This window comes from Dendrobates tinctorius, unplaced genomic scaffold (genome assembly GCF_039654945.1).
Source record: "Dendrobates tinctorius isolate UK_male_01 unplaced genomic scaffold, ASM3965494v1 ptg000158l, whole genome shotgun sequence".
Taxonomy (NCBI): domain Eukaryota; kingdom Metazoa; phylum Chordata; class Amphibia; order Anura; family Dendrobatidae; genus Dendrobates; species Dendrobates tinctorius.
Window position 1 is genome coordinate 11287016 of NW_027361825.1, and position 26712 is coordinate 11313727.

The following is a 26712-nucleotide window of genomic DNA, read 5'->3' on the forward strand; positions in this document are numbered from 1 at the left end:
CTGATTGGTTGGGTGCTTACTTAAAGGAAGGCGTGACTCACCTTTAACCACTCCCTAGTTGCCACCCAAAATTACGAGGCTTGAGCAGTAATGCGTTCCTGCCCTGTCATTGGCTGACTAAAGTAATTTGACCGGAAATTGTAAATCGGCTTATTCGCATTGGCCAATTCCTACCTCATCTCGAGGCGTGACGCACATACTGCGTGATTATTGGTTGAAACGTGGCAAGATCGAGGCGTGGAACGCACAACGGGCATTTCCTGTTGCTAGGGGCAGAGAGTAGCACATTGTTCTGCTTAGTTCTTGCCTGGGATTGCAGGGTTGTTACCTGTGCCTGTAGAAGGAGCCTTAGAGGACACTGGTACCTTGGGGGGGTGAGACAAAAGTCTCCTGTTAGTGGACCAGTGAGGTAGGAGAGCTGACCCTGGAAAACCAGCAGTGGGGGCTGAGGCAGAGCTCAAATAAGGGGCTTAGAAAGTGAATCATTTTTCCGTGAGGTGATGTCCTAGCGGATGGTGTCCATATTATTATCAGTGCACACCAGAACCTCTTTGTCCGGGAGTCGGACCCCAGATCTTGGGTCTATGAAACTGAAAAATGCCTCGTAAGAAGCCGTTTAGCAACAAGCAGAAGAAAAAGCAGCTCCAAGACCGACGAGAGCGGAAACGCGGTATGTATCACGAGAAAAGCTTTACATTTATACATTGGAAGGATTGGCCGCTGATTCCAGGATCTCTGCTTGCTGTCAGGAAATGCGAGCATCAATCTTTACTAAAGTTGTATCCTGCCCAGACACCGATATGTAGCACAGACGTGTCCGCTCTGGGTCGCTACAGTGTTTTAGGGACAGTTACATGCATCAGGGTATAACATGCACTCTGCTCCTTTACTGAGGGGCATCAGGGTATAACATGCACTCTGCTCCTTTACTGAGGGGCATCAGGGTATAACATGCACTCTGCTCCTTTACTGAGGGGCATCAGGGTATAACATGCACTCTGCTCCTTTACTGAGGGGCATCAGGGTATAACATGCACTCTGCTCCTTTACTGAGGGGCATCAGGGTATAACATGCACTCTGCTCCTTTACTGAGGGGCATCAGGGTATAACATGCACTCTGCTCCTTTACTGAGGGGCATCAGGGTATAACATGCACTCTGCTCCTTTACTGAGGGGCATCAGGGTATAACATGCACTCTGCTCCTTTACTGAGGGGCATCAGGGTATAACATGCACTCTGCTCCTTTACTGAGGGGCATCAGGGTATAACATGCACTCTGCTCCTTTACTGAGGGGCATCAGGGTATAACATGCACTCTGCTCCTTTACTGAGGGGCATCAGGGTATAACATGCACTCTGCTCCTTTACTGAGGGGCATCAGGGTATAACATGCACTCTGCTCCTTTACTGAGGGGCATCAGGGTATAACATGCACTCTGCTCCTTTACTGAGGGGCATCAGGGTATAACATGCACTCTGCTCCTTTACTGAGGGGCATCAGGGTATAACATGCACTCTGCTCCTTTACTGAGGGGCATCAGGGTATAACATGCACTCTGCTCCTTTACTGAGGGGCATCAGGGTATAACATGCACTCTGCTCCTTTACTGAGGGGCATCAGGGTATAACATGCACTCTGCTCCTTTACTGAGGGGCATCAGGGTATAACATGCACTCTGCTCCTTTACTGAGGGGCATCAGGGTATAACATGCACTCTGCTCCTTTACTGAGGGGCATCAGGGTATAACATGCACTCTGCTCCTTTACTGAGGGGCATCAGGGTATAACATGCACTCTGCTCCTATACTGAGGTGCATCAGGGTATAATAGGCACTCTGTTCCTTTATTGAGGTGCATCAGGGTATAACAGGCACTCTGTTCCTTTATTGAGGTGCATTAGGGTATAACATGCACTCTGCTCCTTTACTGAGGTGCATCAGGGTATAACATGCACTCTGCTCCTATACTGAGGTGCATCAGGGTATAACATGCACTCTGCTCCTTTACTGAAGTGCATCAGGGTATAACATGCACTCTGCTCCTTTACTGAGGTGCATCAGGGTATAACATGCACTCTGCTCCTTTACTGAGGTGCATCAGGGTATAACATGCACTCTGCTCCTTTACTGAGGTGCATCAGGGTATAACATGCACTCTGTTCCTTTACTGAGGTGCATCAGGGTATAACATGCACTCTGCTCCTTTACTGAGGTGCATCAGGGTATAACATGCACTCTGCTCCTTTACTGAGGTGCATCAGGGTATAACATGCACTCTGCTCCTTTATTGAGGTGCATCAGGGTATAACATGCACTCTGCTCCTTTATTGAGGTGCATCAGGGTATAACATGCACTCTGCTCCTTTACTGAGGTGCATCAGGGTATAACATGCACTCTGTTCCTTTACTGAGGTGCATCAGGGTATAACATGCACTCTGTTCCTTTATTGAAGTGCATTAGGGTATAACATGCACTCTGTTCCTTTACTGAGGTGCATCAGGGTATAACATGCACTCTGCTCCTATACTGAGGTGCATCAGGCTATAATAGGCACTCTGTTCCTTTATTGAGGTGCATCAGGGTATAACAGGCACTCTGTTCCTTTATTGAGGTGCATTAGGGTATAACAGGCACTCTGTTCCTTTATTGAGGTGCATTAGGGTATAACATGCACTTTGCTCCTTTACTGAGGTGCATCAGGGTATAACATGCACTCTGCTCCTATACTGAGGTGCATCAGGGTATAACATGCACTCTGTTCTTTTATTTTGTTGCCAGGGCCACTTGACGCCGGCAGGTCCGAGTCAAACAGCCGAAGCCAGAGCAGAGAACGTGGCGAGGAGAATACGGACACATCAGACAGCGAGAGCGTCCGCCCCCAAGTGAGGAGAATCAACCAGCAGCCGCAAGTCTTCAGGCCGGTAGAAAAAGGATATGACCCCAACAGGTCCGCCATGAAAATGTGCACAAAAAAATGGATTTTAGGGGGCTACAATATTGATTGCGTTTCATTAGGGCAGACCACCAATATAAGATTGCTGTAGATCCGAGTTCTGGCCTCCAAAGACACAGGTTCCCTTTCAAGGGGATTCCATGTCCATCTGCGTTTGGTTTTAAATAAAAAGTTTAAGGCTATGTGCACACGTTGCGGATTCTGCTGCGTTTCCGCAGCGGTTTTGCCTCTGCGGAAACGCAGCAGTTCCGCTGACATGGTACAGTACAATGAAAGCCTATGGGTTTTCAAAAACGCTGTGCTCACGGTGCAGTTTTTTCCGCGCAGTTTTGCTGCAGTTTACAAACCACAGCATGTCAATTGTTTGGGCGGTATCCACAGTGGTTTCACACCTTTAACATAGTAGAGGTGTGAAACCGCAGGGCAAAACCGCAGGACACTTTACCTGCGGTTTTACCTGCGTTTCCGCACGGAAAAACCCGCTGCGGAATCCGCAACGTGTGCACATAGCCTTACTCCTCCCCGGGTCCAGCGCTGAGTCTCTGCTGCTGCTTCCGGGGTCTGTTATTGTCTGCAGCACTGACATCACGTTGACAGCGCTGTAGCCAATCATTGATTTCATCAGCTCTTGCTGAGTAGATGGCCTGAGCCGCTGTACCTACTGATTGGCTGTAGCATTGTTGATTTGACAGTATTGCTGCAGACAATAACAGACACTAGGAGCAGCGGTGGAGACTCAAGAATGGACCCAAGTAGGGTGTGTAAAGTACAGTTGTTGTTTAAAAAAAAAAAAAAAACATCCTGCAGCCGGGTGAGGGGCCAGAACCCCCTTTAATCAGCCGCCTCTACATAATGCATCGCTTTTACAGGTATAGGCTGCAGTTTGATAGAGAAAGCAAAGAAGAAATTGAGCGCAGGAAGAAACTCGCTGTGGAGAAGATATTGGAGCCAGTGGCAGAAACAGAACTTGAGGTGGATATAGAGACGATTTACAGGCCGGGCTCAGGTAACGCTTCCCTCCCTGCGCCCCTATAGTAAGGTCTTCATTAAAGACTATTCTCGTATAATCCATTTTATAGATTGGACTGCATGTTCAGCTACGGTTTTCTAGAATATCTACCATTACAATTATTAAGTTTGAGTATAAGTGCAAATCTTTGCAGGGAAATGTAGTTCTCCATGGACATCCTGGTGATCATGTGATACCCACAGAGTGACTGATCTGTTATGTCTTATCAGACCCAGATCTGATGTCACCATAGGAGGCTCTTATGATATCCCAAAAATAGAAAACAAGTTAGAGCTGGTAAAACGCCAGGTGCGCACAGTTATGTCGTTAAATGACACCTAGGGACGGGGCTGAAAGGGTTACACGTGGCGCTTTGTATAAACGTGTGACTCATGTCAGGAGCACGGACACAATGCCTGCGGTATGTGAGTGCATGGTGCTGAGCGAGCACATTCCAGAGCGCCCTCATCAGTCAGCGATTATTCCAGTGGTCGCTTACAGCATACAGGATTTCATCCAAATATAGAATTCTAGAAATATTGCACTTCTCACATCGGCCACTAGAGCAGACTGCCACTTTGGCTTTTCTGTGGAGCCTGAGATAGTCAGCAGGGGACATGAACTGGACAGGAATGAATGAGACAGGTTATTGCAAAGTGCTTGAGAGGAAAAAAATAAAGCAACTTTGGGCAGCTCAGTGGTTAGCACGGTGGTTCAGTAGTTAGCACTGTTGCTTTGCAACGCTGGGGTTATGCGTTAACCTCTCCAAGGAAATCATCTGCAGGGTGTGTGTATGTTCTTCTCGTGTTTGGTGGGTTTCCTCCGGGTTCTCCGGTTTTCTCCCATACTCCATACATATACTGACAGGGAGTCTAGATTGTGAGCCCCAATAGGGACAGTGCCAATAATGTCTGTAAAGCGCTGTAGAATATGAAAGCATTATATAAGCAAAGCCTAATGAATAATCAACTTTATAACCAATCCTCCGCATTTCCAAACAACAGAGGGATTCTAAATGTGTTTGTTGCTTAGGTTACTGGTCACCAGTCTCAGAGGTGGCTGGTTTCCTAGAGAATACGCTTGCATGCTTTCTACCTTAAAGCCTGCATTGAAGCTGACTGGATCACTGGATGGCGGCTGCTGTGTTTTTTTTTTTTTGTTTTTTTTTGTTTTTTTTTGTTTTTTTGTTTTTTTTTCATTTAAAGGGCTCAACAACAATTTACCTGACAGTAGTAAATGCCAAAAAATAACAAAACAACCTATACTTACCTAATTAATCCATTCTATCAGTCTTGGTGTAGTTTTTTTTTTTTTATTATTATTTTGCTGCTTTTTGATAGTTCTTTCTCTATGTAAGTAATACCTCAAATCTTTTTTTATTTTTCAATAGACAGATTTCACTTGGGAATTACAAGAACTCGTTTTTTGTAAGATGACACTTTGTTTGCTTTTTATTACTATTTTTAGGACACAAGATGGTCTGAAAACTGTAATTCTAGAATATATAATATGCATTTTTCTTTTTTTTACTTTTATTTAACTTTGAATTTTTTAAAATTTTTCTGTAATTTTATTTTTATATTTTACTCCATTAATTGTTTACCATTATACTATTAGTTCCTGCCTCAAGGCCTAGTTGCATGGGCTGATTTCTGCCCATGAATGTATGCATTGTATTCAAGTCCATCAGTTGCTCATTTATGGTCCTGATTACATGGGGCCAACACAACTTTGTGGGGACAGAACAATGGCTTGTGCAGACAGTTGGTTTCCATATTGTCGGCAGCACTTCCGCTGTTTACACAGGACAATGAGCTGCCGGCGACGTTGCTTAATACCTCCATATCTAATTAGCATAGGAACGAGGTTTATTGTAGGACACGGGAATAAGAAATCTGCCATTTGTGTTTCCTCTCAGTCCTCGACTTCCCTAAAAGACCAGCCTGGAGCTACGAGATGAGCAAGGAGGCCGTCCTGGCCCAGGAGGAGCGAGCCTTCAGGGAATATCTGCAGAAGATCTATGAAAAGCACACACCCCAAGAGCTCAGCTACTTCGATCACAACCTGGAGGTGAGAAAGAAATCATCAAATTCTTCTAAAAGGGAGTTCCCATTACAACAAGCTGCCGCCATCACTATAGCTTGTCAATAGCCCCCAAATACATTTAAAAAATGCAAAAAATAAGTTAAATTTGTTGCAATTTGTTCTATTTGAAAAGTTTTTGGTTTTGTTCATTTTTAGACTTGGCGCCAACTCTGGAGAGTCCTGGAAATGTCCGACATAGTCCTGTTGATAACAGACATCCGACACCCGGTCAGTATCATGGACCCTGTGCATCCGGGCACGGAAATTATATACAGGTTTAAAGGGACATATCACAACTACTGTCTGACTGACTTTTATTTTTGATGTTTTTGATTCGCAATCGTTCTCCTCATCACAAGGCGTGACACATTGTATGCGGAGGGTCCTTTACGCTTTACCACAGCAATGGCTATCCTACGCGTTCTCTCTTGCAGGTGTTACATTTCTCCCCGGCCCTCTACGACTATGTGACTCAGGAACTGTGCCGATCATTGATCCTCGTGCTCAATAAGATTGACCTGGCCCCGCCGGCACTGGTTGTAGCTTGGAAACATTATTTTCAGGAAAAGTTTCCACAAGTCCATTTGGTTTGCTTCACCTCCTACCCAAGACATCCTGACGAGGAGCAAGATCCATCTGCAGGTGAGACGAAGGGCTTCTTGAGACGTCAGTACCAGGAAAACGGCCTGATTATTCTGATCTGAGATTGATCCGAACATCATCATTTTTTCTCATACGTGAAAAGAGAAGAAAAAAAAATTCTCCATCTTTTCCTTTCTGATGGTCCATAAAAATCGGACCCATAGATTTTCATTGCTGATTCTCAGATCAGAATCGGACGGGTCTCTGATGTTTTCCCCAGACCACTAAGTCCAAAAATTGGCCATGTGAACAGCCCCATAAAATATCATGGGTATGAGTGGTATCTGTGAGAAAAACTGATATGTGAATGAGCCCTAAGACTTTAACATCTTGCCTCCTCCATATTCAGTACCCATCATGATCAGTATACTGTAGCTGTTGATCTTTTACCACATATCCACAGAATACGTGGGGGTCCGACCTCCGAGATAGCCGAGTGTAGCATTTGGCTTTCTCTGGATTGATGGGGGTCCCAGCAGTCAGATCCAGACAAATCAGTAGCTTGTATTCTATCCTGAGAATAGGTGATGATTTTTCTCCCACGCCTCATTGGGGGGGACACAGACAGTGGGTGTTATGCTGCTGGCTACTAGGAGGACACTAAGTAAACAAAGAAAAAAGTTAGCTCCTCCCCTGCAGTATACACCCTCTCGCTGGCTGGGAATTCCCCAGTTCTTGCTTAGTGTCTGTAGGAGGCACTTGGGTCGGGCTTCAGACCCCACTGTTTTTATTTTATTTTTGAATTTTCTGTAAATTTTTTTTATTTTTTAATTAACGGAGTGAAGGGGGCGACGGTTCCTTTCTATGGCCCGCTCTCCCCCGAACCAAAAACAGGCAAGCACGCGGAGTATACCTCCCCGTACACTTTCCTGCGACGACTGGGGCTGATTCTTCTGGCGATGATTCCTTTACTGTCCCGGTACCTCTCACGGATACGAGGGCGAGCACACAGAACGCACGGAGAAGATTTGACCAGCGCTTTTGGATGACTGAATCAGCCCCATAGCTCTCTGTCCCCCTGCCCATAGGGTGGACCGATTGAGCAATACACCTGTAACAACCTCTCCGGCTCTGCTACATCGCTGAGATGGGATGAAACCTGCAGGCTACTAGACAGCGCAGACAGAACGAGCACTGGATTGGAGGTATGGGGTCGGGTCCTGGTCCCTGGGAGAAGCACTGAGCAAGTCTCAGCGGCGGCATACTGGCGTCTCGTCGCGGCCCCCCTCTCCCCCCTTCACCCGGCGCTTGCCGCGTGTAGGCCTAAAAATTTAGTCCCCGGCTTTTCGGCCTACTAGGCCGCAATTTGCATAGCGTCGCCCAGTGTTAGCGCCGCCGCCCACGTCTTTGGCGCCTCTCGCTCTGTACGAGAGGCGCCCTGCTAGTCTCGGGGGCCATGTCCTTAATCCCTTCTCTCCTCGGGTTCTGTGACGGCTGCGGGGGTGCGCGCACGGATGGACAACACCTGGTGACGCTACAGGGCCACCGATATTCCTCCCAGGGACCCAGCGTCAGGACCGCGGGTAAGCTGCCACTGCTCTCAGAGAAAAGCTTAACCCCTTCGCTGCACATTCCCTGCAGTGCAGCACAGGCTCTGCTTGTAACCCTTTCACAGGCACTATGTCTCAGTCTAAGGAAGTAAAAGGGGCTAATAAGAAGTGTACTGCATTCTTTACTGCTGGTACCTATTGCAAGACTGCCCTGCCCAGAACCCAGACTAATCCGCTATGCACGGATTGCGACCCGGCTTGTGCTAAAACGCCATCCGCCGCCGCTGCAAGGTGCTCCCTGCGTTTAGTCCCCCTGAGTGGGCTGCGTCCTTGTCACGGTCGGTGGAGTCACTGACCAAGGCTATAGACTCCTCCGGGAATCCCGAAGTCAGAACGCGTCTTTACCGCCCGAGGAGGACTTTGGCGACGGCCGGGAACCATCCGCCAGCAGGGGCCGTGCTCGTTCAAGGGATCCTCAGGTCTCTAGAAAGCGGACCCATGACGCATCACCTAGTCTCGCTCGCGATTCAGTATTGGCGAGTTCTGTCTCTCGCTCTCCCTCTCCTAATGTTCGCAGAGAACACGTCTCTGAATTCGAGTCTGACATGTCAGTCTCAGAATTCCCCAAATGTCCATGAATCGCTTGATTCTCTGACAGTCAGTCAACAAGTTTCTGATGTTGGACAAGTAGAATATTCCCGCTCCGGAACACGTTATCTCCTTTAAGAAGACTAAATGTGTACTCAGGGTATTTGTCAGCCATCTGGAATTGAAGGACATTGTCTAGAAACGTAGGAACCGACCACATAAGCGGTTCACAGGGCAAAAGCCTATCGAGGCTAAATACCCCTTTACTCCAGATCTAATGAAGGATTGGTTACAGTCCCGCTCGGTGGACCCTCCTGTATTGTGCCTTGCTCCTAAAACGCTTCGATCCGTTTCTGAGGGCTCTTCAGTCAGAAACCCCTCCGATTGTCAAATTAGCTACCTCTCCAGTTCAGTTTTTGGAGCTTCAGGAGCGGCTTTTTTCCCATCTTTCGCGGCGACTTGAGTGGCTAAGGCAATGGCCACTTGGGCAGAAGTCTTAATTACTGCCTTCCAAGGTAGCAATCCTCTGGAGACAACCAGTGTCACCAAGCAGATAATTCACGCAGGCTATGCGACTGGCGGGCAGATTCCACCTCCAGAGACTTCTCTGCCGTATCAAACTGGTCACCTGTTTGGACAAAAAAAACTAGACCAGCTCATTTCTGCCACTTCTGGGGGGGAGAGTAGGTGTCTTCCCTAACAAGGGGCTGGCCAATCGTTTTTGGAATCAACAGCCGACTTGTTTTTCGACCTTCTTCGCAACAGCTCCAGCTGGTCCTCCACAACCTTCTCTTCCGGATCAGGTCGGTCCCCTCGTGGAGACAGAGGTTCCCAGGTCTCTCACAGACCTAACCGCTCTTGGAAACCCAGGCCAACAGCATCTGGATCTAAAGGTACTGTCACACTTAGCGATGTTCCAGCGATCCCGACCAGCGATATGACGCAGTCAGGATCGCTGGTACATCGCTAAGTGGTCACTTGTGAGCTGCCACACAGGCAGATCTCACCAGCGACACCACTAGGGACGGGGGTCGCTACTTACCTGTCACACTAGGCGATCCTGCGTCCTCCCGCCCGGCTCCACGCGTCGCTCCTCGGCGCCACAGGAAGCTGACGGCGAGAAACAGTCCAGGACGTTCTTGCGCGATCAGCGATTACCAGCGGGGGAGCGGGTCGTAGGTAAGTATCACTCACAGCGATATCGCTAGCAATATCGCTATATCGCTATAACGTCACAAGTTATAGCGATATTGCTAGCGATATCGCTTAGTGTGACAGTACCTTAAGGAAGCAGATCCCATAGTTCCTCTACTCAATGACTTTTTGTGGTATCCGGCAGACACAGACAAAGTAGGCGGCCGTCTGCTGTCATTCAGTCACAGCCTTCCTTCGGGCCGTTCATGCACCGCAAAGGGACAAAGTCATCCTTCCGGTCCCTCAAGACGAATGGATCAGTGGTTTTTTATTCAAACTTTTCTTTGTGGTTCTAAAGAAGGAAGGAACGATGCGGTCCATACTGGACCTCAAGCTGTTAAATCAGTTTGTCAAAGTATGGCGATTCCGAATGGAATTCCTCTGATCGGTGTCGCCTCCATGCAAAGGGGAGAGTCCCTATCATCCAGCAGTTCCTGCGTTTTGCAATTCGAGAAGAACACTTCTAGTTCGTTGCCTTGCCCTTCGGTCTCGCCACCTCCCCCAGGGTCTATACCAAGGCCCTGGCAGCTGTCATGGCCATTCTCCATGCTCAGGGAGTGGTGGTACTGCCGTATCTGGAAGACCTGCTGATCAAAGGTCCATCCCTTCCAGCCTGCGAGAAATCCGTGGATATCACAGTAAATACACTTTCTCGCCTGGGTCAGAAGATAAACTTCGAAAAGTCTTCCCCAACACCGGTCCAGCAGATTTCCTTTTTGTAATTGATCTTGGACTCTTCCCGCGGGTTGGTCATTCTCACTCCAGAAAAGGCCCGAATCTTACACCAGGCAGCGCGGACTCTTTCCCAACCGGTTTCTCACTCCATACGTTTTCAGCATGATAGTTCTTGGAAACATGGTAGCAGCCCCATTCCCACAGTTCCATTTCCGCCCTTTACAACATGTGTTGCTGTTTACTTGGGACAAGAACCCGTTCTCCCTGGACCGCCAGTTCCTTCTGTCCCTGCGGGTCAGACGAGCCCCCAAGCGGGGGACACTGAAATCCTCCCTGAGTTAAGGAAAGTTCTTTCTCCCAGTACGATGGTCGGTGGTGACCATCGACGCCAGTCTCCTAGGCTGGTGTGCGTTTTTTTCTTCGTCACCACACGACACAGGGTCGTTGGTTAATTCGAGAGTCACGTCTCCCCATCAACATCTTGGACATTCGAGCAATCAAATTAGCTCTACTGAGTTTCCACCATCTCCTCGCAGGTCACCTCATCAGGATCCAATCCTACAACGCCACGGCTGTGGCATATATCAACCGTCAGGGGGGGGTACTCGGAGCAGGATAGACATGCACGAAGTGAGTCACATCCTCCATTGGACCGAGACCAACCATTTGCCCATCTCAGCAATCCACACCCCGGGTGTGCACAATTGGGTGGTGGTTTTTCTCTCAGTCACCAAGGCCTTGCCTCAGGAGAGTGGTCTCTTCATCCGGAAGTTTTTTTCAGCAGATCTGCTATTGCTGGGGGATTCCGGATGTGGATCATATGGCCTAAAGATTAAACAGGGTTCCTCGATTCATTACCCTTTTGCGTGATCCATGCGCCATCTGAGCGGACACCCTAGTTCTGCCGTGGCACCGGTTCCGGCTCCCGTGCATTCTTCCCTTGCTCCTGAGGGTCTTCATGAAAATTAGAGCAGAGGGAATACCAGTGATCCTAGTCGCGCCAGATTGGTTGCGCTGGCCATGGTATGCAGAACTAGTACAACTAGTCGTCGGCGTTCCCTGGCAACTTCCAGATCACATGGATCTACTGTCACAGGGCCCGATTTACCACCAGAACTCCGGGGCCATGTCTTTGACGGCGTGGCCGTTGAATCCTGGTTTTTAGCACAGGCTGTTTTTCTCTCCCGATGTGATCTCCACCATGATTAATGTTAGGAAGCCCGTGTCCATGCGCACTTATCACCGCACCTGGAGAACCTTCTTCTCGTGGTGCAAGGACCATTGGGTCGATCCCCACTGGTGTTTTCTATTCTTTTCATATTGGAATTCCTACAATCCAGATTAACGTCAGGTCTCGCGCTTAGCTCGCTCAAGGGCTAGATTTCAGCCTTGTCAGTGCTATTCCAATGCAAAATTGCCACCGGACTTCAGATGAAGACATTCATTCAGAGAGTCTCCCAGGTGGCGCCTCTATATTTTAAGGGCCATTGGAATCATGGTTCTCGGAGCCTTACTGGAGGCTCTTTTCGAACCACTGCTGGACGTACCACTAGCTATTCTCTCTTGGAAGGTGGTCTTTCTAGCAGCAATTACGTCAATTACAAAAGATTCTGAATTGGCAGCCCTGTCCTGCCATCCTGCGTTCCTGAATTTTCATCCGGACGAGGCAGCTCTCAGGACGTCCCTGTCTTTCCTGCCCTAAGTCGGGTCTTCTTTTCATCTCGATGAATAAATTGTTTGGCCTTCCTTCTGTCCAGCTCCAGTCCATTGCATTGAGAGGGCCTTCCACACCCTTGATGTGGTCAGGGCTCAAACGGTATATCTCGCGGACGGCTCCCTTTCAAAAGTCAGATGCCCTGTTCGTACTTCCACAGGGGCATAGGAAGGGTCTAGCCGCTTCAAAAACCACGCTAGCCAGGTGGATTTGCTTGGCTATTCAGGAATCCTACCAAGTCCGGGACACACTTGTCCCAGCAGGGATTCAGGTGCATTCTATCCGTTCAGTGGGCGTCTCTTGGGCCATTCGGCACCAGGAGTCTGCAGAACAGGTCTTCAACGCTGCGACTTAGTCCAGCCTGCATACCTTTACAAAACATTACCAAATTCATTCCCAGGCCTGTCTGCAAGGCTGCGACTTGGTCCAGCCTGCATACCTTTACAAAACATTACAAAATTCATGCTCAGGACTCTGGGGATGCAGCTCTTGGCAGACGCATCTGGCAATCGGCAGTACCACAGTGTTAAGCCAGTAGTACATGGGGTATTAGCAGTTGTATGCTCCCCACCCAGGGACTGCTTTAGGACATCCCACTGTCTGTGTCCCCCAATGAGGCGTAGGAGAAATAGGGATTTTTGTGTACTCACCGTAAAATCCTTTTCTCCGAGCCAATCATTGGGGGACACAGCACCCACCCTGTTTGGCCTATTGGCTCACTGTAGCATTTTTAGGTTTTGACAGAGTTATGATTGTCATTCGTTTAACGCTCCTACTCCTACTGCTTTTTTCACCGAACTGGGGAATTCCCAGCCAGCGAGAGGGTGTATACTGCAGGGGAGGAGCTAACTTTTTTCTGTGTTTACTTGGTGTCCTCCTAGTGGCAAGCAGCATAGCACCCACTGTCTGTGTCCCCCAATGATTGGCTTGGAGAAAAGGATTTTACGGTGAGTACACAAAAATCCCTATTTTTTTATTTTGAGAGCTCAAGCACACGTTGTTGTTGTTTTTTTTTTTTTTTAACTCGGACCGAGGAAAATCTCAGCATGGAAGAGTTTGATCACATATTTGGATCGCACGTCAGTGCATCTTTGTAAAACATCGGACTGCACTTGACATCTGTTGACATCTGATTGCAGTCCGATCTCATAATGACAGAATGGAGACTTTTTTTTTCGACATCTCATTTGAGAGAATCGGATCTCGCTGTGATCAGAGTGTTGATTTAGTTCTTACACAAGTTACAGACTCCGCAGGTAGTGTGTGTATAAATAAATGGTCAAAAGAACAAAAAAATGCAGTGCTTGCAGACCTCAAATAATGCTAAAAAAAACAAGTTCATAATCATTTAGAAACAACAATACTAATGTTTTAACTCAGGAAGAGTTCAGAAATCAATATTTTGTGGAATAACCATGGATTTTTAATCTTTCATGCGTCTTGGCATCCTTTCCACCAGTCTTTCACACTGCTTTTGGGTGACCTTATGCCACTCCTGGTACAAAAATGTAAGCAGTTCTTCTTTGTTTGATGGCTTGTGACTATCCATCTTCCTCTTGATTACATTCTAGAGGTTTTCAATGGGGTTCAGGTCTGGAGATTGGGCTGGCCATGACAGGGATTTGATTTGGTGGTCCTTCATCCACACATTGATTGACCTAGCTGTGTGGCATGGTGCATTGTCCTGCTGGAAAAACCAGTCGTCAGACTTGGGGAACATTGCCTGAGCAGAAGGAATCAACTGTTTTTCCAGGATAACCTTGTATGCAGCTTGATTCATACATCCTTCTCAAAGATTAACCCGCCAAATTCCAGCCTTGCTTAAGCATCCCCAGATCATCACCGATCCTCCACCAAATTTCACAGTGGGTGCATGACACTGTGCCTTTTATGCCTCTCCAGGTCTCCATGTAACCATTAGACGACCAGGTGTTGGGCAAAGCTGAAAATTAGACTCATCAGAGAAGATTACCTTACTCCAGTCCTCTATGGTCCAATCCTTATGGTCTTTGGCAAACTTCAGCCTGGCTCTTCTTTGCTTCTCATTGATGAAAGACTTTTTTCTAGCTTTACATGACTTGAGCCCTGCCTCCAGGAGCCTGTTAAGAACTGTTCTTGCCATGCACTTCACCCCAGCTTCCATTTGCCATTCCTTTTGTAGGTCACTTGATGTCATCCTGTAGTTGCTGAGTGACATCCGAATAAGATGATGGTCATCCCGGTCAGTGGAGAGTTGTTTTCGCCCTCTGCCGGTCTGTAGCTTTGTTGTCCCCAGTGTCTACTGATTGACATTATTGTAATGGACTGCCGTCTCAGAAATTTTAAGGATGGAGGCAACATGACGCTCACTGTATCCCTCTGCTAGTAAAGCCAGAATTGAGCCCTTCTTTTCCTCACTCAAGAATTTTCCTTTCAACTCCTTTGGCATGGTTAAAAGTTTTTTTTAATTCCTATTACTTTTGGGATATTACTAGCACTTGTTTTGCCATCCAGCTTGGTCTATTGCAAGAGGATTGTGAACACCACAGCAGGGTTTTTTATATTTTCCTTCGTTAACCTCTTCGCGACCGCCCACAGTAGATAAACGTTGGCGCTTGCTGGGCTTTGTGCAGCGCCGACGTTTATCTACTGTCGGCGGTTTTGTGCCCCCCGGGACCCCCTCATACCTTATAACGCGGGGATCCCGGTGCACAATGCATGCTGGGACCCCCGACGTCATCGAGACCTGATTGGTTCAGGTCCTGATGACGTCGCGTCACTGCAGCCAATGAGAGAGCTCGCTGGGAAAGCTGCTTGTTTCCCGGCGATCTCCCTCATTATAACGCGACTTCTCCTCTGAGCTCATGCTGACAGATGAGCAGAGGTGAAGCAGCGTTACTGTGTGACTAGATCGCTGCCTGGCACAGCTGATCGCTGCCTGGCACAGCTGTGCCAGGCAGCGATCTTGTCACACAGTAACGCTGCTTCACCTCTGCTCATCTGTCAGTGTGAGATCAGAGGAGAAGTGGCGTTACTATGTGCCGGGCAGCGATCTTGTCATATAGTAATGCTGCTTCTCCTCTGATCATCTGCTAGTGTGAGATCAGAGGAGAAGTGGCGTTACTATGAGTCAAAAATACAAAAAATAAAAAACACAAAAATAAAAAAAAAAAGTAAAGAAAAAAAAGCAGGTAGGCAGGCTAGGGTTAGGGTTAGGGCTAGGGTTAGGGTTAGGGCTAGAGTTAGGGGTGTGTTGGGGTTAGGGTTGGAATTCGAATTGGGGGTTTCCACTGTTTAGGTACATCAGGGGCTCTGTAAATGCAACATGACGCCTGCAGACCATTCCATCAAAGTCTGCATTCCAGAACGTCACTACTTCCCTTCCGAGCCCCACCGTGTGCCCAAACAGTGGTCCCCCCCCACATGTGGGGTACCAGCGTACTCAGGACAAATTGGACAACAACTCTTAGGGTCCAATTTCTCCTGTTACCCTTGTGAAAATAAAAATTGGGAGCTAAAAGATCATTTTTGTGGAAAAAAAATGATTTTTTTATTTTCACGGCTCTACATTATACACTTTAGTGAAACACTTGGGGGTTCAAAGTGCTCACCACACATCTAGATAAGTTCCTTGGGTGGGTCTAGTTTCCAAAAAGGGGTCACTTGTGGAGGATTTCCACTGTTTAGGCACATCAGGGGCTCTGCAAACGCGACATGACACCCGCAGACCATTCCATCAATGTCTGCATTCCAAAACGTCACTACTTCCCTTTCCGATCCCCACCGTGTGCCCAAACAGTAGTTTTCTTCCACATATGGGGTACCAGTGTACTCAGGACAAATTGGACAACAACTTTTGGGGTCCAATTTCTCCTGTTACCCTTGTGAAAATAAAAAATTGGGGGCTAAAAGATCATGTTTGTGGAACAAAAATGATTTTTTATTTTCATGGCTCTACGTTATAAACTTCTGTGAAGCACTTGGGGGTTCAAAGTGCTCACGACACATCTAGATAAGTTCTTTAAGGGGTCTAGTTTCCAAAATGGGGTCACTTGTGGGGGTTTCCACTGATTAGGCACATTAGGGGCTCTCCAAATGCGACATGGCGTCCTCTCTCAATTCCAGCCAATTCTGCATTGAAAAAGTCAAACGGCACTCCTTCCTTTCTGTGCTCTGCCGTGTGCTCAAACAGTGGTTTAGCCCCACATACGGGGTATCGGCGTATTTGGGAGAAATTGCACAAAAAATTTTGTGGTTCATTTTCTGTTTTTACACTTGTGAAAATAAAAAAAATGGTTCTGAAGTAAAATGTTTGTGAAAAAAAGTTAAATGTTTATTTTTTTCCTTCCACATTCCATTCATTCATGTGAAGCACCTGAAGGGTTAATAAACTTCTTGAATGTGGTTTTGAGTACATTGAGAGTTGCAGTTTTTAGAATGGTGTCACTTTTGGGTATTTTCTGTCATATTGACCCCCCAAACTCACTTCAAATGTGAGGTGGTCCCTAAAAAAAATGGTGTTGTAAATTTTGTTGTAAAAATGAGAAATCGCTGGTCAACTTTTAACCCTTATAACTTCCTAAAAAAAAAAAAAAAATTATGTTTCCAAAATTGTGCAGATGTAAAGTAGACATGTGGGAAATGCTATTTATTAACTATTTTGTGCGATATCACACTCTGATTTAAGGGCATAAAAATTAAAAGTTTGAAAATTGCAAAATTTTCAAAATTTTTGCCAAATTTCGATATTTTTTTTTTTTTTTTTAACATATAAGCGCAGTTCATATCTAAGAAATTTTACCACTATCCTGAAGTACAATATGTCACGAGAAAACAATGTCAGAATCAGCAGGATCCGTTGAAGCGTTCTAGAGTTATGGCCTCATAAAGTGACACTGGTCAGAATTGAAAAAATTGGCCTGGTCACGAAGGCAAAAACAGGCTCAGGCGCGAAAGGGTTAAATATGATTTGGTTCAGGTGATCACCTAATCAGAAGCACATTAAGTAGAAAGAGGTGTACTCTGGTTGGAATTCAACTGACACAGGAATGGAATGGCTGTCAGACATGTAAAGAAGCTGATTTTTATAAAACTCTGCAGTGGCCTCTTAATTTTTGCCAGAGCTGTATATTATAATATAATATAATGTAAGATGTGTTTAATTAATACAAGTAGTAATACTTGGACATATATCTGCTGGACAGATATACCAGAGCATTCGAGAAATATGAGAACCAATTTAAAGAAACCAAACTATTTGGTCATAAATGATACTTAATACAGAACTATTAGAGAATAAAAAAAAAACCTTTTATTGAACACCCAAGTCGTAATGAGGCGGCAGTGTAGGAGTCGGGTGTGCACACTCAAAGTTAATTAGCACAAATAGCAAATAGATTTAATCAATTATCAGATGGTATATCAAAATGTATAAGAAAAATAAAGTAAATTCACACTAAGTAAAAACACTGGCCAATGAAGGTCATATACTGCATAATATACTGTATATTCCCATAGGAAAAATTCAAGTATAATTGAAATGCCATACAGCTAAAGTGCACAAAATTCAGGCAGACATCAAGTCCTGTTAAATGCTAGGAAATGTCATAAAGATAAATGCAGCATAAGATATAGTGTGTAATTCATAACATCTGATCATACATATAAAAGCAAAGTGACCAATCACATTTCTAAGCAGTACCTCATCATATAACCTTAGATTCAGAGTGCCGTGCAAAGAAAGTGTTTAGCATAGTGCAAAAATATATGATAGAATATAAGGTTAGCAACCCCCCTACAGAAGAAGCTAAAACGGGAAACGCGCGTCGGGGCCTGTGCTACATCTTCAAAGTGCTGTGCAAAGAAACTGCTTAGCATAGTGCAAAAGTATGTGATAGAATATATAGTTAGCATACAATATAAAAGTAAAGGGAATAGGGGATACAACCTGAAGATGTAGCACAGACCCTGACACATGTTTCACGATTTAGCGTCTCGTGTACGGGTTGCTATCTATATTCTATTTATTCTTAACATGATGTGTGTCTCCTACATCACTGCCTCATTACTACTTGTGTTCAGTAAAACAGGATTTTTGGGTTGCTTACCGTAAAATCTGTTTCTCGGAGCCTTCATTGGGGGACACAGAGACCTTGGGTGTATGCTGCTGCCACTAGGAGGCTGACACTATGCACAAAAAAAGTTAGCTCCTCCTCCGCAGTGTACACCCCACCGACCGGCAGAGAATTCCTCAGTTAGTGAGAAAGCAGTAGGAGAAGTAACAGAATAGGTTGACAACATAAACAACTCAACTGTAACCATTCAACCAAAGTAAGAACAGGAGCTGTAAAACATGGGAGGGTGCTGTGTCCCCCAATGAAGGCTCCGAGAAACAGATTTTACGGTAAGCAACCCAAAAATCCTGTTTTCTCGTTCGCCTTATTGGGGGACACAGAGACCTTGGGACGTCCCAAAGCAGTCCCTGGGGTGGGAAACAAACTTCCATCAGGCCAGCGGACTCACCACCGCGGCCTGCAGAATCCGTCTACCTAGGCTGGCGTCCGCCGAAGCGTAGGTGTGGACTCTGTAGAATTTCACAAACGTGTGAACCAATGACCATGTTGCAGCTTTGCAAAGCTGCAGTGCGGAAGCTCTGTGGCGCACCACCCAGGAGGCACCCACTGCTCGAGTAGAGTGGGCCCTGATACCCGGAGGGGCTCCGCGACGCTTAACACGGTAGGCTTCCAGGATAGCCGATCTGATCCAGCGAGCAATGGTGGCTTTTGACGCCGGGTGACCTTTCCGCGCTCCATCAGGGATAATGAAAAGAGACTCTGTCTTTCGCAAGGAAGTCGTCCTAGACAGATAGACTCTTACCGCCCTAACCAGGTCCAGCTTGTTCAAGGACCGCTCTCGGGGATGAGTTGCATTCGGACAAAAGGACGGGAGCACGATATCCTCGTTGAGGTGAAACGAGGACACCACCTTCGGAAGGAATGAGGGCGGAGGCCGCAGAACTACCTTATCCTGGTGGAGAACCAGAAAGGGAGAGCGGCACGAAAGAGCTGCCAATTCCGACACGCGCCGGACGGAGGTGATGGCCACCAGAAAGGCTACCTTCCAAGAAAGGAGAGAAAGGGAAATATCCCTGAGGGGTTCAAAGGGCGGACCTTGCAGACGCTCAAGAACCAGATTAAGATCCCATGGATCCACGGGCGCCCGGTACGGCGGGACCGTGTGAGCCACGCCCTGAAGAAAGGTCTTAACCTGAGGACGGGAAGCCAACGTTTTCTGAAACAGAATGGACAGCGCCGAAACTTGACCCTTCAGGGAACTGAGGGCAAGCCCCGCATCCAATCCTGCCTGAAGAAACGCTAGGACTGAAGGGAGCGAAAAGGACATGGGCGCAACGTCATTGGTCTCACACCAAGTGAAATAGGCCTTCCAAGTACGGTAGTAAATCTTGGAAGATGATGGCTTTCTGGCTCGGATCATGGTCTGAATTACGTGGTCGGAAAATCCTGCTCGTTTCAGAACCTCGGTCTCAACAGCCACGCCGTTAAATTGAGCGGCCGAGAATTGGGGTGGCAAATCGGACCCTGAGACAGCAGATCTGTTCTGTGTGGAAGCTTCCAGGGGGCGTCCGCGAGAAGGTTGACCATGTCCGCGAACCAAGACCTTCTGGGCCAATTCGGGGCGATGAGAATGACCGGAAGTCCTTCTGCCTTGATCTTCTTCAACAGCTTGGGAAGAAGAGGCAGAGGAGGGAACAGGTAGGGAAGTTCGAACTGGGACCAAGGAACGGCCAGGGCGTCGGCGCCCACTGCCAGAGGGTCCCGAGACCTGGACACGAATTGTGGGACTTTCCTGTTGAGGCGAGACGCCATGAGGTCTACATCCGGGGTTCCCCACCGAAGGCAGAGCAGATGAAACACTTCCGGATGTAGGGACCATTCTCCCGCCGCGAGACCCTCGCGGCTGAGAAAATCGGCGGCCCAGTTGTCTACGCCGGGAATGTGAACCGCGGAAATTGTCGGGACGGAAATCTCCGCCCAACGAAGAATCTTGGACACCTCCGCCAGGGCTGAAACACTCCGTGTTCCCCCTTGGCGGTTGACATATGCCACCGCTGTGGCGTTGTCTGTCTGAATCCGTACCGGCAGTCCCTTGAGGAGCCTTTCCCAGTGGACCAGAGCAAGATGGATCGCTCGAATCTCCAGAACGTTGATCGGTAGCGCTGATTCCCGATCCGACCATCGACCCTGAACAGTGTGGTTGCAGAACACAGCACCCCAACCGAGGAGACTGGCATCTGTGGTTACTATCTGCCAGTGAATGGGAAGGAAGGATCGACCCGATAGAATGAGAGGTGACGACAACCACCAGTTGAGAGACCGCTTGATCCGGTAAGAAAGATGGACAGGGCGATCCAGGGACCGAGGCGACCTGTTCCACTTCGACAGAATGGCCTGCTGGAGAGGCCTGGCGTGAAATTGGGCAAAGGGAACTGCCTCTATCGCCGCGACCATCTTTCCCAGGACCCTCATGGCTGTACGGAGGGATGGGAATCGCGAGGTCTGCAGCAATCGTACTTCCTGCTGCAGAGAGAGAATCTTTTCTTGTGGGAGAAAGACCCTTGACCGACGAGTGTCGAACAGAAGACCTAGAAAGACCAGGCGTTGGGTAGGAACCAGACAGGACTTTTTCCTGTTGACGATCCACCCGAAATTGGAAAGAGTGTCCAGGACGATTGACAAACTTTGGTGAGCCTGTTGGAATGAGGGAGCCTTGATCAGAATATCGTCTAGGTATGGGAAAAGAACGAGGCCTCTGACTCTCAACAAAGCCATCAACGCAGCCATGATCTTCGTGAAGACTCTGGGAGCGGTGGCAAGACCGAAGGGCAATGCGACAAACTGGTAGTGGTGCTGTCGAATCGCAAAGCGCAGGAACTTCTGATGTCCGGAGAAAATTGGAACATGTAAATAAGCATCTTGGATGTCTATTGAGCACATGAATTCCTGCTCCTCCATGGAGGCGATGACCGAGCGAAGCGACTCCATGCGGAATTGGCGAAGGCGGACCCTCTTGTTGAGCAGCTTGAGATCCAAGATGGGTCGAACTGCGCCGTCTTTTTTCGGCACTACAAACAGGTTCGAGTAGAACCCCGTGAAGCGCTCCGATTCGGGAACGGGCACAATCACCCCGGAACTGAGGAGAGCGGCGATAGCTGTAGAGAACCCCGGGATCAAGGCTGGATCCTTTGGAGGCCGGGATTCGAAGAAACGATCCCGTGTGAGAGAGACAAACTCTATCTTGTATCCTGAGGATACGACCTCCCTGACCCAGGCGTCCTCCACGGCGGCCAGCCAAACGTCCCTGAAGGAAAGAAGTCGACCTCCCAATTGGAAAGGCCCCTCGCGTGCCCGATGATAGTCATGCTGAAGTAGACCGTCCAGATCTAGATCTGGACGGTCTGCCCTGGGAGGAGTGGGGTCGCCAGGAAGGAGTGGGTCTGAAGGAAACTTTCCTTCTCTCCTGGCGAGCCTGCGGTCTCTGTTGGCTGGAGGAGTTGTCCGCCGTATTGAAACGGCGGAAAGTCCGAAAGGGTCGAAACTGACGCCTTAGTGGGGGTCTGCGAGGCTTGGACTGAGGGAGGAGTGAACTCGTGCCTCCGGTGGCGTCCTTAATAATCTGGTCCAATTGGGACCCAAAGAGGCGCACCCCCTGAAAAGGCTGGTTAGTGAGGGACTTTTTAGAAGACAAGTCCGCTTGCCATGCCTTTAGCCAAATTGTATGTCGAATTGCAATAACGTTGCTTGACGCCTGAACTGCACAGGATGCAGCATCCAAGGAAGCGGAGAGAAGATAGTCCCCAGCATGGGAGATCTGATTGGCGAGATTGGCCAAATGCTCCGGTTGCGCCTTATCTAAGATGCCCTGCCGAAGGTCGTCTGCCCACGTGGCTATGGTCTTTGCTGTCCAGGATGAAGCAAAGATTGGACACACCGCCGCTGAAGCCGCTTCAAAGGCAGACTTCGCCAGGGATTCTATAATCCTGTCATTAGAATCCTTTAGGGACGCCACGCCTGAAAGCGGGAGAACCGTGTTATTGGATAGCCTGGACACGGGCGGATCGACCGAGGGAGAGGCCGACCAGTTGTCCGTGAGCTCCTTAGCAAATGGGTAGAGTATGCCGAGACGTTTTCCTCTTTGAAAGCGTCTGGTCGGATCCTCTCTTTCCTTGGTAAAAATTTTCCCAAACTGGGAATGGAAAGGAAAAACCCTGGAGGGAGTTTCTGCCCGTCTGAACGAAACCTCCTGATCTGAGGATTTCACAGGGGAGTCAGCAATATCGAAGGTATGATGGATCGCAGCAATGAGGTCCTGCACTGTGACCTTCATGCTTGCATCCTGGTCTGAATCCAGCTCTAAAATCCCCTCAGATGACCTGTCCGAAAGCGCTTCCCCTGACTCGGGAGAGGAGGCCCGAGAGGGAGGCTGGTGAGAAGGGCTATGCGGTGAGATGGGACTAGGAGAGGATTCCGGCTGGGAATCTTGCCTGGGTCTTTTGCGACTACCGCTGGCTGATTCAGATGGAACAATTTGGGACCTGCTTGGCCCTGCTGAAGAGTCCAGGGGCAACTTATCAAGAACGGCCACCAGGGACTGAGACACCCTGGTGAGGTCTGCCACTGATTGAGATAGCGAGGAGGCCCAGCCAGGCATGGGGGGCTCACTCTCACCTGGGGCCGCAGATGGCTCCTGGACGGCGTCAGGCTGAATTGGATTGCTACAATCCAGGCAGAGGGGAGTGGACTGGCCTGAGGGAAGTTTGCGATTGCACGAAGAACATGCAAAGTACTTGACTAAAGTGCAGGGGGGGGGCGGTAGAGCGGGTACGATCAGACTTAGACATAGTGAAAAGCTGAGGTAATGCCGGAAGGTTGGGGGACAGAGGGCGGAGAAGGGTCAGTCTGCAGTGCAGAGCTACTCACGGTCCGGTGTCCCCAGAAGCGATGCTCTGCGACCTGTCAATGGATGCAGGTTAGAGCGAAATCCGGCCGACAGACCTCCTGAAAAAAAACCAGCTGGAGAAGATGCTGTCCAGTGAGGAGCTGGTGCCCGGCTAACAGGCTGGGAAAATGGCGCCGTCCTGAGAAAAAGCGCGCCTTAGGAGAGGAGGGAGGGCGGAGCACCACGCAGGGTTAACGATTCACCGCCCTCTAGCCAATAACAGGCTGGGCAGGTGAAGGACAGGCGGTGGGAGGGCCTGGGAAGAGCGGGAGAGAAGCCCGCTTAGAAGAAAGGGGCGGGGGGCGTGGCCGCGACGCAGCGGTAGGCCCGAACTGAAGCCGGGGCCTAAATTAGTTGCGGCGGCCGCCTGTCAGCAGGGGGTCGGCGCGGAGGTCCGAAAAAGTGGGACACCGCAGTCGCAAGTTGCTCCCAATGGGAAAAAACCCTGTGCTCCCTGTACCCAGAAAGGGGGGAGGGAAGGGGGGGGATGCCCAGCAACATTGAGCTGTCTATAGCCTTGTGGCGACTGCGAGCGACCGCAGCGCCTACCCCTGTGACCATTGAAGAGGTGACCGTAGGGAATGGGCAGCCAGGTAAATAAATATGAAGCCGGGGCCTAATACTCACCCATCCACGATCCGTTACCTGTCTGAAGAAGTCTTGCGTCTCATCCAACCGACAGGCTCTGGTAGGCGAGTGGGAGGGAGACTGGCGACAAGGACCCCTGGAGTCACTGGCACATCTTGGTGTCGGCGTCCATCTGGCTGGTCCTGCCGCGGAGAACTACAAGGATACGGGGTGGCAGTACACGCCGTACTTGCAGACTCCATGTGGGAGTACAGATGTGACTTTTCACTCTGTATCCCTCCGTAGAACCTGAAAAGGAACGACGCACGATGAGGTAGATATGGGTCTAATAAAAGACCCGTGTCCACCTCCTACTGACACTAAGCTAAACTGAGGAATTCTCTGCCGGTCGGTGGGGTGTACACTGCGGAGGAGGAGCTAACTTTTTTTGTGCATAGTGTCAGCCTCCTAGTGGCAGCAGCATACACCCAAGGTCTCTGTGTCCCCCAATAAGGCGAACGAGAAAGGTTTTTTCTTCTCTAAGCGTTTTGTGTTATGTATCATTTATGACCAAATAGTTTAGTTTCTTTTAAATTGGTTTTCAGAGTGTGGTTTGTGTAATTGACCTGGTTCTCTCGGTTGAGAGAGTATACACTCATGTGACCCCAGCCTAATGCTGAGAATATCTCTTCAATGCATTTATTTTTTCACATCCTGGAAAACCCCTTAAAATGCCCCCTCCATTAATGCCTGCATGGTCTCCATGTCTCCTTTTCACTCCTATTAGTGTTTAAGAAGCGCAGGAAGAAGCGTCGGGCCTGGAATGCAGCCATGGGCCCAAATCAGCTCCTGCGGGCCTGTGAGATCATCACTGCTGGAAACGGTAATGACGTCCTGACCTCACCGACGGATATCATGTAGACCTTCATTAATAAGTGACACGGCCGCCGCGGCATCCATCTGCTTGGACCAGAAACCTTTTCATTGCCGCATCCTGTTAGGAATGGCCCACGATATCTGGACGGATCCTGCCCCCCCGACTACTCACCGTATGCTCACGTTTCTCCATGTTCCCCTCAGTGGACCTGACGTCCTGGAGAGAGAAGATTGAGAGAGACTCGGCCGCACTTCTCAGCGCTGCAGGGAGGGAAGAGGAGAAGGAGGCCGATGAGACGGATGTTGTGGTTGTCCAGCAGGTCACTGATGCAGAACTAGGGGCACCCAGCAGGGAGCGCTATAAAGACGGGGTACTGAGCATTGGATGTGTAGGTGAGAATGGCTTCTGGATGTGCTGGTTATCTGCGCGTTCCTAGTACTATTGGTCGGCATACTGGGATTAGTCTGCATGGTGTACTATATTCTTCATGCGGTGCTGGCTGATTGCCAGTGGGTCCCGAAATCACATTCACAAAGAAGAGATTGTAGGATGAGACTCCCTGTATAAGAGGTGAGTGGGTTAATGCTCAGCAGGGGATATGGGGGGATCTCTCTGGTCTCACCGAGAGTGATCCCAGTGAAGAACACTACAGTCAGCTTTAATTCAATAATAACAGAAGCAATAACATGGAAATTTGACATTTATCATCCATTTAAAGGGGTAGTCCAAGAATTTAAAATACTTTGCTTTAAAAAACAAACACACAAAAAAGACCTGTATAAAGGCCTTGCTGCCCACATGCCCCCTACTGCATTTGGTGCATGTAGCTGTCTTTAATAATCAGGAACTGTCGCTATTCCCCTGCTCTATGATTTTGATATCCAGTCTTTTTCTGTAGGCTTTTCAATTTCATCAGCATTCTGCAAGCATGATTTGTGCTTGAAATTCCTTTCCCTCACTTCCCAGTATGCATTCTTCAAGTGGCTTGCTTACCCTCAACTGAAAGCCCACCTGTCTAGTATGCCTATATTTTTCAGAAACAGTGAAGTGGGAGCATATAGACAGACTCTCCCCCACATCCTGTAGAGAGACCGAGGCCAGACCCTACATCGCGTGGAGGCACACTGACCCGCCTCCACGTCGGGTGGAGGCACACTGACCCGCCCCCCACGTCGCGTGGAGGCACACTGACCCGCCCCCCACGTCGCGTGGAGGCACACTGACCCGCCCCCCACGTCGCGTGGAGGGACACTGACCCGCCCCCACGTCGCGTGGAGGGACATTGACATGCCCCCACGTCGCGTGGAGGGACACTGACCCGCCCCCACGTCGCGTGGAGGGACTCTGGCCCTACCAGACTCTTTGTAATCTGTCTTGGAGTCTCTGCTGCTACAGATAGATTACACTTGGAAACGGGCAGTAGATTACCAAGTTGCGATTTTCTTATTTTTTTCTGTTTCTCTTTGTGCTGGGATTTATCATGTGATATATAGTTATATTAGTTTGTTATTCTGTTTCCAGGCAATTTTTAATAAGAGATGGACAACTCCTTTAAGCCTAATCATTGTGGGCGGATGCAAGAGTAAATATATTAGCAGATAGTATCTGACCTTCACTTTTTTCACCTGATTGTTTTGCAGGGTTCCCCAATGTGGGAAAGTCTTCACTGATCAACGGACTGGTTGGAAAGAAGATTGTCAGCGTTTCCCGGACCCCGGGTCACACCAAATACTTCCAGACGTATTTCCTGACCCCCACAGTGCGCCTCTGCGACTGCCCCGGCCTCATCTTCCCTTCACTTATAGATAAGCAGCAGCAGGTGAATATTGGTATCAGAGGCACGCTGATCGTATTAACCCCTTCAAGCACAAGTGGGGGGTGGCGCAGCCATCAGGTGTGGCATATGTAGTGTCCCACCAT

At 48.6% G+C, this 26712-nt stretch overlaps 1 protein-coding gene across 3 annotated transcripts in view; it reads left to right on the forward strand.

Annotated features, from left to right (window-relative positions):
* The first annotated feature begins 87 nt into the window (after nucleotides 1-87).
* GNL1 (G protein nucleolar 1 (putative)) overlaps nucleotides 88-26712 on the forward strand; it is a 36131-nt gene continuing 9506 nt past the window's right edge. For 2 of the 3 annotated variants that reach the window (XM_073548925.1, XM_073548926.1), the window contains exons 1-9: nucleotides 88-670; nucleotides 2782-2950; nucleotides 3826-3962; nucleotides 5884-6035; nucleotides 6207-6278; nucleotides 6485-6692; nucleotides 24703-24798; nucleotides 24996-25184; nucleotides 26433-26611. In XM_073548925.1, coding sequence (XP_073405026.1) covers nucleotides 598-670; nucleotides 2782-2950; nucleotides 3826-3962; nucleotides 5884-6035; nucleotides 6207-6278; nucleotides 6485-6692; nucleotides 24703-24798; nucleotides 24996-25184; nucleotides 26433-26611 — 1275 coding nt within the window. In that variant the 5' untranslated portion in view covers nucleotides 88-597. The remainder of the gene's footprint in view (nucleotides 671-2781; nucleotides 2951-3825; nucleotides 3963-5883; nucleotides 6036-6206; nucleotides 6279-6484; nucleotides 6693-24702; nucleotides 24799-24995; nucleotides 25185-26432; nucleotides 26612-26712) is intronic. The other variant, XM_073548924.1, reaches the window with a different exon arrangement.